Source organism: Mus musculus, chromosome 11 (assembly GCF_000001635.26).
Source record: "Mus musculus strain C57BL/6J chromosome 11, GRCm38.p6 C57BL/6J".
Lineage (NCBI taxonomy): Eukaryota > Metazoa > Chordata > Mammalia > Rodentia > Muridae > Mus > Mus musculus.
In genome coordinates this window covers 104,984,863-104,997,529 of record NC_000077.6, presented here as the reverse complement: position 1 = coordinate 104,997,529, position 12,667 = coordinate 104,984,863, and the positions used below count along the sequence as shown (strand labels likewise).

Here is a 12,667-nt window from a genome sequence, read left to right as displayed (position 1 = left end):
TAGTTTATTAGCAGGCCATTGATGGTAAATCTCCAGCCAACCTATATTACATACAGCATAGGGGATTGAGAGCACCATTCCTGACACTTCTACTGACACAGCAGTGGGTGTCTTTAGCAAAAGGAACTGGACAAAAGAAAGGATTAAAAAAAAAACTGGAAGGAAGAAGTTAAATTGTCTTTATAGATGATAGCGTCTTACATAAAGAGCATTACCCACCACTAATGCGTTTAAAATGCTTAACAGATAGACCCACTGAGGTTGTACGATACTAAACTAGCATGCGAAAATCAGTAGTGTTTCTTCAAAGTACCACCAAACTATCTGATAAAGGAATCAAGAAAGAAGTTACATTTATAATAGCTGTCAAAAATTCTGAGGGATAAGGGGTTAGAGAGATGGCCCGGAGGCTAACAGTGCAGATTGCTCTTCCAGAGGACCTGCGTTCGATTCCTAGGGGCCATGTCAGTTGACTCACAACCATCTGTAACTCCTGCTCTGGGGGATCCATACCTCTGGCCTCTGCATTCATCTATACAGATATACATCATTTTAAAAATAATAAAAATAAAATTTAAAAACACCTAGGAATACATTTAATTAAAGAAATTAACTGAAAAGACAATGGAAAGAAACAAGATACAAATAAACAGAAGGAAACCCTGCACTTGTGGACTAGAAGAATTCATGTTATTAAAATGTGGACCATTCCTTAGCTTCCTATTGAATCCCTATCTGAATTCTTGTGTATGTATGCATGTGTACATGTGTGTGGATGTACTCGCCCATGTCCGTTCATGTGGAAGACATAGGTTGACATCAGGATGTATTCTGCAATTCTGTTTCCACCTTAATTGTCTAAGACAGGCTCTCTCATTGAACCTGGAACTCACCATTTCAGCTAGACTGGCTGGCCAGGGAACATCCTGGAGCTGTCCACCTATGATCCACAGCACCAGGGTTACAATACAAACTCAGCATTTTACCCACTGAGCCATATGAGCCATATGAAGCTTTTAGGAAGAATAGATGAGATCATGTGTGAGATTATAAAATCTCAAACCATGTTGCTGTGCACAAAGGAAGGTGAATTCATTGACAGTATCCCTATGACTCTTTTATGTATGTTGTTGGCATGTTACAATAATACTCTTGGACTTTTTATGTACCAAATATAAAGAAGATTATGATAATCAGAAAAGAATCATTCTGGATTCCTTCAAATCCAGAGTTTATTTTGGCCACACTAGTGGCATTTATTGCCCTCAGGGACTCCAGCACCATCCTTCATTCTTTGGTTGTTTCTTGAATCATTTATACTGGGGTCTTACTAATGTTTATGTCAAGACTATTGTTAGCTGTAAAATAAACAGGTATAGATCCGAGAAGAGAGAACTTATCCTGACAGGGATCGCAGTGTAATGATGTGGGATGGAACTGGACAAGGATTGAGTGATCTTGGAAACCCCCACTGCTTTGGGAGCTTATTTCCCCTCAAGCATTTTATAGTCTATGAGGCATTGATTCTACTCCTGAGAGTTGAGCCCTTGTGACTTACTAATTCCTAATTCCTAATGCCACAGGCCTGGGGGTTAGGGTTTCAGCATGAGTTCGAGGAGATAAAAAGCTTCACTGTAGTAAAAGGGGCACATGGATAGCACCTCTGACTTAAGATCCAAGCCCCTCAGAACAAGTTCAAATCTTCAAGAAATAGAAATCTCTGCTTAAGATCATTGGAACAAGAAAATGCAGTGTTTTACACATCTTCATATATTTTTATTTTTAATCTTTTTGTCATAGTTTTTTGTTGAATTACTATTATTCACTTTCAACTTAGAGATATAATCTTCTGTACTAATACCCATCTAGTCCCCCCCCCAAATAATTTTATAATTCAGATTTTTACTAGTAAACCAAATTAAAGAATTACTAGCTATGTTTTGTTTGTAACATCAATAATGGCAAATATTTGTTTCTTTACAAAAAGTCCAGTGGGGACAGAAATCTTTCTGGGGTGCATGATTGTAACCCCAGTACTTGGGTTGGGTGAGGCAGCTGGATAAGGCGTTCAAGAGGAGTCTTGGTTACTCAGCAACTTCAAGGACAGCTTTTGTAAACCCCTCCCAAACAAATGTTAATGATATGTAAATGTTTATGTTCTATAAATAGTGACTGGTGGAATGGATTCTTAAGTATAACTGATGTCATTCACAGAAATTATTAAATTCAAGGTAATAAAAATTTTGTGTCATTTTGATTATTATGTAATATAATCACTGCCCTACTGAACATAATAAAGCGGTTAAAATAGCAGAGAGATTGCTTTTTCTTTTGGCTAATGAGGTGAGGCTTTGCATACGTAAGAAAAATCAGCTTGTTTACAGCAAACTTAAGGCATTATTTGATCTAATCTTCTATTTGAACTAATCTTCTTTCAGACCTTAGAAGACAATGGGCCTGGATTCTAGCACCTTCCAGGTCTTTTGTATAACCCTGTCTGCTTTCTTTGTCTCATAACTATTTGAATTTTGCTCTTGAGGGTCTTGAGTTCTTGTACTGAGCCATTATCACACCAGAAAACACATTCATCAGTTGATTTAAAGACAGGATAAAAATATCCTGATTGATACCGAGGCAGTCGCTGCTCCAAGGAGAATCAGCAATAGTGAAGTAGATATGGTCAATCCTGATAGTGTCTTCTGTGGCTTCTGTTGAAGAGGGACTAAAAGGTAGGGACTCAAAAATTCTCCTACTATTAGGAAAAGTGTGTTGCCATTACTACAGAACACCACCAAATGAATCCAAATTATGAAAAACGAAACACACCCAGCATCTTTCATGGCTAGACAGACAACACATGAGGACAGAATAAGCATCAGATTTAGAAATATAGAGCTGTCTCTTACCATAACAAAGTTTACTTCCTTGTAAGGGAACATATTTGCAAATAACCCAATGCTCATACAATTGCCCAGAAACTATAATGTTGTTAATGACCTACACTAAAAATTAGATAGCACCTTAGTCATTGTTTAAAATTTGAAATATCTGAAATTTTGGCATGTGCTTTATTGCAAAAGCAGAGGTGATACAAAGCAAGTAGTTGAAAATGTTTAACAAAATGCTAAAGTAGTAAAATTAACAAGAAAATGAAGATATCATAGGAGATATCAGAAAAACAGTACAAAAATTAAGTAAATTCCTACTTACCTAAAATAGTAGTCAGGTTTTCCATTACACTATTTAGTTTCACTTTCCCATCAGCTGTAAGACAGGGAAATTTCAGATATTGATAAAGCCAAACTCGGAAAAAGGCAAGCACAGTCAGCACTTAAATTATGAATTGCCAGGAGCCATCAAGGAGAAGCTAAAAGCTAGCAGGTACTCTTCCTGAGATAGTTCGCCCATGGACTATAGAGTTAATGACGAATTTGCTTCTTTAACCAAGGATGAGGGGATTATATCTGAGGAAAGATTCCTGATATTAACATGCTTTTCCTGTTATTATTAAGTACATATAACATTCACTAGGTATTAGCCCACCCCTTTTTAATTTTTAAATTTTTATTAGATATTTTCTTCATTTACATTTCAAATGCTGTCCCCTTTCCTAGTTTCCTCTCCAAAAATTCCCTACACCTTCTCCCCCCCCACCCCGCCCTGCTCCCCAACCCACCCACTCCTGCTTCCTGGCCTTGGCATTCCCCTATACTGGGGCATATAATCTTCGCAAGACCAAGGGCCTCTCCTCCCATTGATGACAGACTTGGCCATCCTCTGCTACATATGCAGCTAGAGACACGAGCTCTGGGGGTACTGGTTAGTTCATATTGTTGTTCCTCCTATAGGGTTGCAGACCCCTTCAGCTCCTTGAGTACTTTCTCTAGCTCCTTCATTGGGAACCCTGTGTTCCATCCAAAAGATGACTGTAAGAAGCCCCAAACCTAGGATACCCAAGATATAAGATATAATTTGCTAAACACATGAAACTCAAGGAGAATGAAGACTGAAGTGTGGACACTATGCCCCTCCTTAGATTTGGGAACAAAACACCCATGGAAGGAGTTACAGAGACGGAGTTTGGAGCTGAGATGAAAGGATGGACCATGTAGAGACTGCCAAAGCCAGGGATCCACCCCATAATCAGCATCCAAACGCTGACACCATTGCATACACTAGCAAGATTTTATTGAAAGGACGCAGATGTAGCTGTCTCTTGTGAGACTATGCCGGGGCCCAGCAAACACAGAAGTGGATGCTCACAGTCAGCTAATGGATGGATCATAGGGCTCCCAATGGAGGAGCTAGAGAAAGTAGCCAAGGAGCTAAAGGGATCTGCAACCCTATAGGTGGAACAACATTATGAGCTAACCAGTACCCCGGAGCTCTTGACTCTAGCTGCATATATATCAAAAGATGGCCTAGTCGGCCATCACTGGAAAGAGAGGCCCATTGGACTTGCAAACTTTATATGCCCCAGTACAGGGGAATACCAGGGCCAAAAAGGGGGAGTGGGTGGGCAGGGGAGTGGGGGTGGGTGGATATGGGGGACTTTTGGTATAGCATTGGAAATGTAAATGAGTTAAATACCTAATAAAAAATGGAAAAAAAAAAAAAAAAAAAAAAAAAAAAAAAAAAAAAGAATCCACTTCTGTATTTGCCAGGCATTGGCATAGCCTCATAGGAGACAGCTATATCAGGGTCCTGTCAGCAAAATCTTGTTGGCATATGCAATAGTATCTGTAGCCCACCCTTTTGAGCAGATTTCTGCAGAACAATGAAGATGTATTGTCTTGTAGTGATGCTATATAAACAAAGAGATAATTTCTTAATTGCTAATGATTCTATAAGAATTTCTAAAATTTTATTAGTAATTATTAAGTTCTTTTCTAATAGGACTGCTGTTAAGTCCTTTCTGATGTCAAAACTGCAATGAGAACTCAGTCATCAAGTGTCATGAGTTAATTGCTTTTGAGATAGTAAGCAGGCATCTACAATTTAGAGCATATTCCAAGGGGTTGTAAAACAATTAACCAAAGGTCATAAAAAGGGAGCTAACAATTTACGATAGGTGCAAGGACCGAAGATAATATATTGGCTGAGTTTATCTATACAAAATTACTTAGTCACAAAAATAACGGTTTTTAACTTTCAATGAACCTATTGAGCAGATAATGAATGTTTAGTCAGATAATTACTCTTAATGGATATGCATGTAAACATTCTCTGTTGTAAACTTCCTTTTCAATTTATGATTTGAATTTATGTTTGAACTTCTTGTCTGGTGAACTTTTGTAAGAAGCAATTAAACAAACAAACAAACAAATAAAAGAGGGATGCTTGGGTAAACCAAGTGATCTATTCCCCTAGAAAAGGTACAAAAGACTAGAAATGATTACATGGCATAGCAATTGGGAGTAAAAGCATTGGCAGTAACGTTGGATGACATGGGATTGAGAGTAAGGGCATTATTGTTACATCAGATCAGGAGGAAAGAGCAAGTTAAGAAGAGAGCAGAGAAGAACGTTTTTAGAGAGAAGATCCTTAAAGAGAGAAGAACCTTCTAGATAAGACCTTTCTTAGGAAACTTCTTAGAGAGAACTTAGAAATAAAGGCTAAAATCACTTTTCAAAGTGTCCGTTTTCTTCCTGCTCCTTAAACTTGCAGGCTGGGAGTTAGAGCCATGCAGTTCCTGTGGAGATAGAACAAAGGCTACTTTATTTAACCCTCAGCCATTAGGCTAGAGGTGTTAATCGGTTAAGCCAATGGCTTTTAACCCTCAGAGTAAGCAAGAAAGTCTTTAGGATTTTTTTTTTATATACGTTATCAACAAGCATTCAGTATAGTTAGGGATCTAGAATGTCCAGAGCTTTAAAGCTACACCTGTGTCAGACTCTGTGTCACAGACTCTCTGTCTCACTTTAAAACATTCCAGGATGGGACATCCCCACCCACAACACACCCCTCCCCCTGCGATGAATTACAGACTTGATGACATCATTAACAAGATTGTCCTAAAATGTATAATTTTGGACCTCTATGGATAGTTCTTCCATGAATAGCTATCAGAACTGAGGTGGCTTGCATCATCCTTTTCCTGTAGATAATATCTTCTCTCAAGTTTTTTGGATGCATCTTGTTTTTAAGTCCACATTTCTCTTGGAAATGCTGATAATCCATTCTGCTATACACTGAAGACCACTGCTGGCGGCATTATGCTGCTTTTATCATGAGAAAGTGATAGCAAGTGAACTAGGAAAGGAACAGCCAAGAACTCAGCAGCTTCAGCCATGTGACTTTAGAGTCAAGAATGGAAGGGGCTAGGCTTCACCAAAAGCCTGTCATAGGCTCTCTTCATGGTGCCAAGCCACAACTTCTTGCAAGCCTTTCAGTCCTGGGCTGCCAACTGCAACTGAGGCTGCACCTTCACCAATGGCCTCTCACAGTACAAAACCTCAGCTGCTCTCAATGATCCTTTCATGCCTTTAAACCAGTACCACCTGGGTGCTTCTTACACATTTCCAAGTCCAGCTGCAGTACGAGGTACACCTTGGCTATCTCCAGAACACAGCTTCTCTGTGCTCCCAGAAAACACTTTCCAGAAGACTTTACCTCAGTGATGCTGGACTCTTCTTAATCACTGCTAATTTCTTAGCTCCAGCTAACCAGCATCAATGGTCTCAGTAGTCCATTCTATTCTTGACTCTAAAGTCAGAGACACATGGCTGAAGCTGCTGGGTTCTGCTGCCTGCTGGAGCTGGAACATGGTCCCCTTGTTCTATTACATTCTCACTAGCTTTCCGTTTTCCAACTTCTTAACTGTCTATCTAAGCTTGGCTTTCCTGAAACTTGCTCTGTAGATTGACCTTGAACTCAGAGATCAGCAAGAGATCTCCTGGGTTCTGGGATTAAAAGCCAGTACCACCATGTTTGGACTTAAGCTTTTCTTACCTAGAATTTACTCTGTACCAGGTTGGCCTTGAACTCAGAGATCTGCTTGCCTTTGTCTTTTGGGATTAAAGGTGTGTACCACCAGAGCTGGGCCAAAGCTTTTCATGGCCACTATTCCTCAAATCTGGATCAAATGCCTGTCTTCCAGCCTAAAAAATCTGGGCCACAAGTATGCCCTCCATTTCTGGACTGTAGTTCATTTCAGATTAAAAGTCAAAATGAAAACAATAACCAGGTAATAACACCTAGCATGACATAAATATTCCTTATTCAACCATAAACATAAACAATAAACTTAGCTGGGTGGGATCTTGCCCTGAGATCACTACTCCCTTAACCTGTTTATTTCCTGGAACATAAATGGACTCAACTCCATTTCACTTCCTGGTGCCCCTTTATTACTTGAACCATACATTTTGTATTTTTTTCCTTCCTACGTTTTCAACATTTGATCGAAATGCTCTTCATGAGAATGAACTAGAGGACAAGTCTATGCTGGGCTTTTCTGAGACTTCCTTTTGTCCCAATGCAATTAATCTGATTCTCTTTTCCTTAACCTCAGGCAGACTCTCCAGACAAGGGGGAAAAAACAGCAGCCACACTCTTCATTAAAACATCAGAAGAATAGTCTTTAGGCTACATACTAAAATTCTTCTCCTCTGAAATCTTTTGAGCCAGCAGCACTCCCCCGCCCCCAGTTCAAATCACCCTCAGCACTACCATCTTCCATATAACTACTAGGATGACCCATTAGACCTCACTTAAAGCATTCCACTGCTTTCCAAAGTCCCAAGATCAATATTCTTGGCCAGGCCTGTCTCAGCAACACCACAGTCCCTTGTACCAATTTCTGTCTCAGTTAGGGTTTTGATTACTGTGAAGAGACACAATGGCCAAGGCAACTCTTATAAAGGCAAACATTTAATTGGGTGCTGGCTTACAGTTTCAGAGGGTCTGCCCATTATCACCATGGCAGGGAGCATGGCAGCATCCAGGCAGATATGTTGTTGGAGAAGAGCTGAGAGTTCTGCATCTTGGTCAGAGGCAGCCAGGAAGAAGCCTGTCTCTTCCATAATGGGTGGAGCCTGAGCATAGGAAGGGACCTCTAAGGCCCACCCCAACAGTGACACAATTCCTCCAACAAGGCCACACCTCCTAAGAGTTCCATTTTATGCCAAGCATACTCAAGCCACCACAATGTCTATAAGCTATGAGGGGGTCTTTGGAGGTTTTAAGTTTTTTGAAAGTGCATATGTTAATTTTACAGAATAATAGGATTCATTTTGACATTTTAGTATGTATATAATATATTTTGATTATATTCATTCCTCCTTTTCTCTCTTATTTGAAGGGGTCTATTTTTTTTCTTAAAACTATTTTTGCCCACATGTATGTCTGTGCACCACAGTGCATGCCTGAATCTGTGGAGGCTCGAAGCAGGCACTGGATTATCTAGAACTGGAGTTACAGATAGTTCTAAGTTACCATGTGAATCCTCTCTAGTTCCTTGAAGGGGTTCTGAGGAATAACAAGGTCATATTTACATCTTAACTAAACCATCATGGCTATCTCATTCAGGATTAATTTAAGGCAACAACTTAGTCATCAGACCATTCCAGAGGCTGTGTAAGTGTCTCAGCTGGAACGATGAGTGAGGCTCTGGGCTAAGGGTAGAATAATAAAGATAATAAAGAATGATAATTTGTTTTTGTGGAAAACATGACAGGTAGGAACACCTAAATATGTTGAATATTGAATGGATGTGGGAAGTTTTTGTGGCATAGAAATAGAAAAAAAATCAAGAATTAAGGATGAATAAATTTACTTATACATGCTGTTTGGATTGCTGGTGAAAAGTCTGTACATTAATAAGGATTTTTTTTTTTTAATATAGGAGGTCTTTTTAACTCATGTCCATTTGACTAATCAAATGATGTCAACCTTATTTTACTTCTTTGTATATGAGTGTGCACATGTGTATGTATGTGGCAAGTGGGTGTGCATTCACTCAGGTGCTTGTGTATGTGCAGATGCACATGCATGTGTGGATATGTGGAGGTCAGAGGTCACCCTCAGGTATTGCTCCTTAGTAGATGCCTGCCTTGTTCTTTTGTAGACAGGGTCTCTCACTCAACCTGAGGCTTGTGTATTAGGCTAGGGTGGTTGCCCAGAGATTCCTGGACTTGTGGATATATATATATATATATATATATATATATATATATATATATATATTTAATGTGAATCCTGGAGATTGAAATTAGATCCTCATTCTTGTGTGGCAAGAAAGTAATGTCGGAACTATCTATTTATTCCTCACTATTTTCAAGTCTTACTATGAATTCTTACATTCAGATTACTGCTGACTGCATGTTGAACTCTCACAGCTAGTAAGTTACAGTTTCCTAATTCAATATTTTTATAAATTCTTTCAGAATTTTATACATGCATACAATATATTTAGATCATCTTAACCCTCTACTTCTCCAGCTCTTCAGAAGTCACCCCTGCTCCTTTCAAGTTCATGTCCTTAAAAAAAAATAAACCATTGAGTCCAATTTGTTTTGCCCATATACGTATGGTTGGTCTATCAGGGGCTATAGCCTTAAAACTGACTCTCACTTCCTTAACATCCATCAGTTGTCAGTAGCTCCTCAGAGCATTATCCCATCCCTCTCCATGACTGTCTTGATCTTGGGCAGGCAGCCAGAGTGAGTTAATAAATATAAGATGCATTTTTAATAAAATAATGCCTTTGTGTCTGTGATGACTATTCCTGATGGCCAACTTGACTACATCTGGAATTAACTAAAATCTTCAGCTGACAGCCTAAATAAAGAACATGGACAAAGGAAGCTTGCTCTCTTTGCCTGCTTGCTCTATCCAGTCTTCACTGGTATTAGAGACGACTTCTTCAGGATTCCATCATCTACTGAAGACCAGCAGAAGCCTCCAGCCTCATGGACTGAACAGCGACTGGTTTCTTGGACCTTCCATTGCTAGACAGCCTGGACCACAGCCTGTGAGCCATTCTAATAAACCCCCTTTATGTATGCATGTACATATGTATGTATGTATGTATGTATGTATTCATTCTTTAAGTTCTGGCCCTCTAGAGAACTTTGACTGATAGAGTATTCTTACAGACTGAACTGCGGAGTTTGATTTTAGGCTTGCTGTTCAGTAGCTTCATCCTTAACTAAATTGACAATTTAAATCATTATATAAACTGACAAACTAAAAATGAAAAAAAAGTTTTTTTCCTCCATGAAAAAAAATTGGAGATTTATAAGGTTTTGGTTAAAGGCAAACTGATAAACTATTGTGTTGAAATTGGGATGGACGATTCTGAGAGGACTGGAGGAAGAATTAAAATCCAGACAGATCTTGACTGCAAGTTTCAGATGAACTTAAAAAAACACATTGCCCTTCTTAAAACCAAGTTAAATTGGGAATGACAAATGAGCATATTTATGCAGAAGGTCCCCCAAAGAATATGTCTGCATTAAATTAACATGACCTCGGTCCTATATATATATTTTTTTTCACGGAAGTAAAAGTTTTAAAGTAAATATCTCATTTCATGATTCCTGACTAGAAATTATCAGACCAATTATTTGTCTTATTCACAAATAAAAACTTTACTCTTCTAGACCGAAACCTGTAAGTCCAGGTCTGAGGTAAAAAAGAGACGACGTTTTAAACATACTGCAGTAAGTAAATGAGCCTGTCCTGGAGAAAAATGGTGTGGAATAACCAGCCAACCTAGGTTAGAAGTGTTAATTCCTATAACTCAGGACTGTGTTTAAATTGTTTTCTTATTGTAAGCAACACTAAGAACTTTGAACATACCAATTTATGTAGCCTATGTGGTATATGTCTGAACTTTTCTATTGCGTTCTATACAATCCCTTTAAGAACACTTAACCCACTGTTTCTGGGGGAAGGAATGGATGATCTCAGGAAAGGCAGGGAGGGAGATAATTCTGGCATGATACACACCTGAGAATATAGGGTGGCATTAAAGAAAGAAGTCTTAAAGGTACCAAGCTTGAGTACTTTATATTTGGCTACAGGAATTGTACACTGCACTCTGAACAGTATCTTTCAACAGAGCGGCAGGTGTGGGGATCAGACACCTTGGGAGAAACAGGGAACTGGTTCTCTTCCTTCAAACCTTTCACTCTGGTTTCTATTCCCCCATCACCCTCCAACTAAAGTCTTGGCTTGATCTTGTGCAGCATTGGGTTTTTTTTTCTTTCTTTCTTTTTAACTCATAGGGGAAGGAACTGGATTACTGGATTTTAGATTAATAAAGATAAAGTTTAAGACTTTTTTTTTCTTAACTTCAGATTCAGATTTTTTTCTAAGCCTTTGAAACATCTATGATGTTTTCAAAGTCTAGCTAGAGAAATTCTTGTTTTCAAGACTGGAGAACAAAGAGAGGTTGGTCCAGCATCCCATCCCACCCCCCGAGCTACTCACAACACTCACAGGTTCCCGTCAGCGTGTCTGTTAGATCCCCGAATTCTTTCTCAGTGATCTCAATCCCCATGCTTTCTAAAAATGTATCCAGCTTGTCGACATCAACAGTGGCTTCTAAGTAGAGGGCAGGAAATAAAAAAAAAAAAAACGCATTAAAGTGGAACAAGTCTAAAATGGATTATGAAGCTATACTGTTCTAGCATGTATTTTCCTTAATGACAGTCATGCATTTTATTATAATTAAAAGTCATTGGTTTCCTGATATTATAATTACTATTTTAAGATAAATACCAAACTTTCTGTGTTGTTCAATAAGCAGGAGAATGAAATTCCCTCAGTTCTTCTGCTGGGCACAAGCAAACTAACTGAACCGTCTTAAGGAGAGTTAACATTGACTGACAATTTGTAGAACAAGAATTATTTTTGTTGCACATGCTTGCAAGTGATTGGTTTCTATTTTGGCCTAAATCTTTAGGTGAGAGACTTTACCCTTCATTTCTTTTTGTTCTAGTTAAAAGAACAGTTTCTCCTTGGGGCCCGAATGTGGGACTACCCAAGGAAGCCTAAACAGTTCCAGCACAGGGAAGTACTTGGAAGATGTAGAATCTACGTTGGCATAAGTAAGGATACAGTAATACATAGTACAATGGTCTTAAAGGTCTTTTGATTTTGTTCCTTACCATCCAGAGATGTCACACCCTTCAACAACCTTTTCTGAAAAGCTTTTCCATCATCTGTAAAAGAAGAGTCACAAGATAGTACACAACTTCCACTTCAAAGAAAAAGGGATTTAAAAACCTTTACCTAAAGAGCATTCAAATATACACACAGTATACACAAACCAAAATGCTTGGCTTCAGTGGGGTACGTGGGTGAAACTCATGGTGAAACAGCATTGAGATGTCTACAATCCCCCTTTGTTCCAAAATTATAAATGAGGAAAATAGTGTTCTTAACTGCTGCTTATGGGTGTTGAAACTTCTCTGGAAGGAAATTTGATACAAAAACAAAATGCCTTCCATTTCACAACTGAGTCTCTAGAGACTTTAGGCTGTTTGTACAGATTTATCTATAAGGGTCTTAAGGTTAAAAAATAAAGACATATTTATAGACAGGGTGCGAGAATACATGTTTCCAAGTTTTGACAGTAGGCACAGATTTGAGGAAGGACTGGTTATCTTTTATCTTTGCTAATTTGTATCCCCAAGGTTTTCTATGGTCAGCACACATA

General features: G+C 38.7%; 1 protein-coding gene across 1 annotated transcript in view; it reads right to left on the bottom strand.

The window, feature by feature from the left end:
• The window catches only part of Gm11639 (predicted gene 11639), a 227,902-nt gene that overhangs the window by 11,581 nt on the left and 203,654 nt on the right, over window positions 1-12,667 (bottom strand). The window contains exons 97-99 of the mRNA XM_017314877.1: window positions 12,117-12,170; window positions 11,437-11,550; window positions 3,211-3,264 (exon numbers count right to left, since the gene is read on the bottom strand). Of these exons, the coding sequence (XP_017170366.1) occupies window positions 3,211-3,264; window positions 11,437-11,550; window positions 12,117-12,170 (222 nt within the window). The remainder of the gene's footprint in view (window positions 1-3,210; window positions 3,265-11,436; window positions 11,551-12,116; window positions 12,171-12,667) is intronic.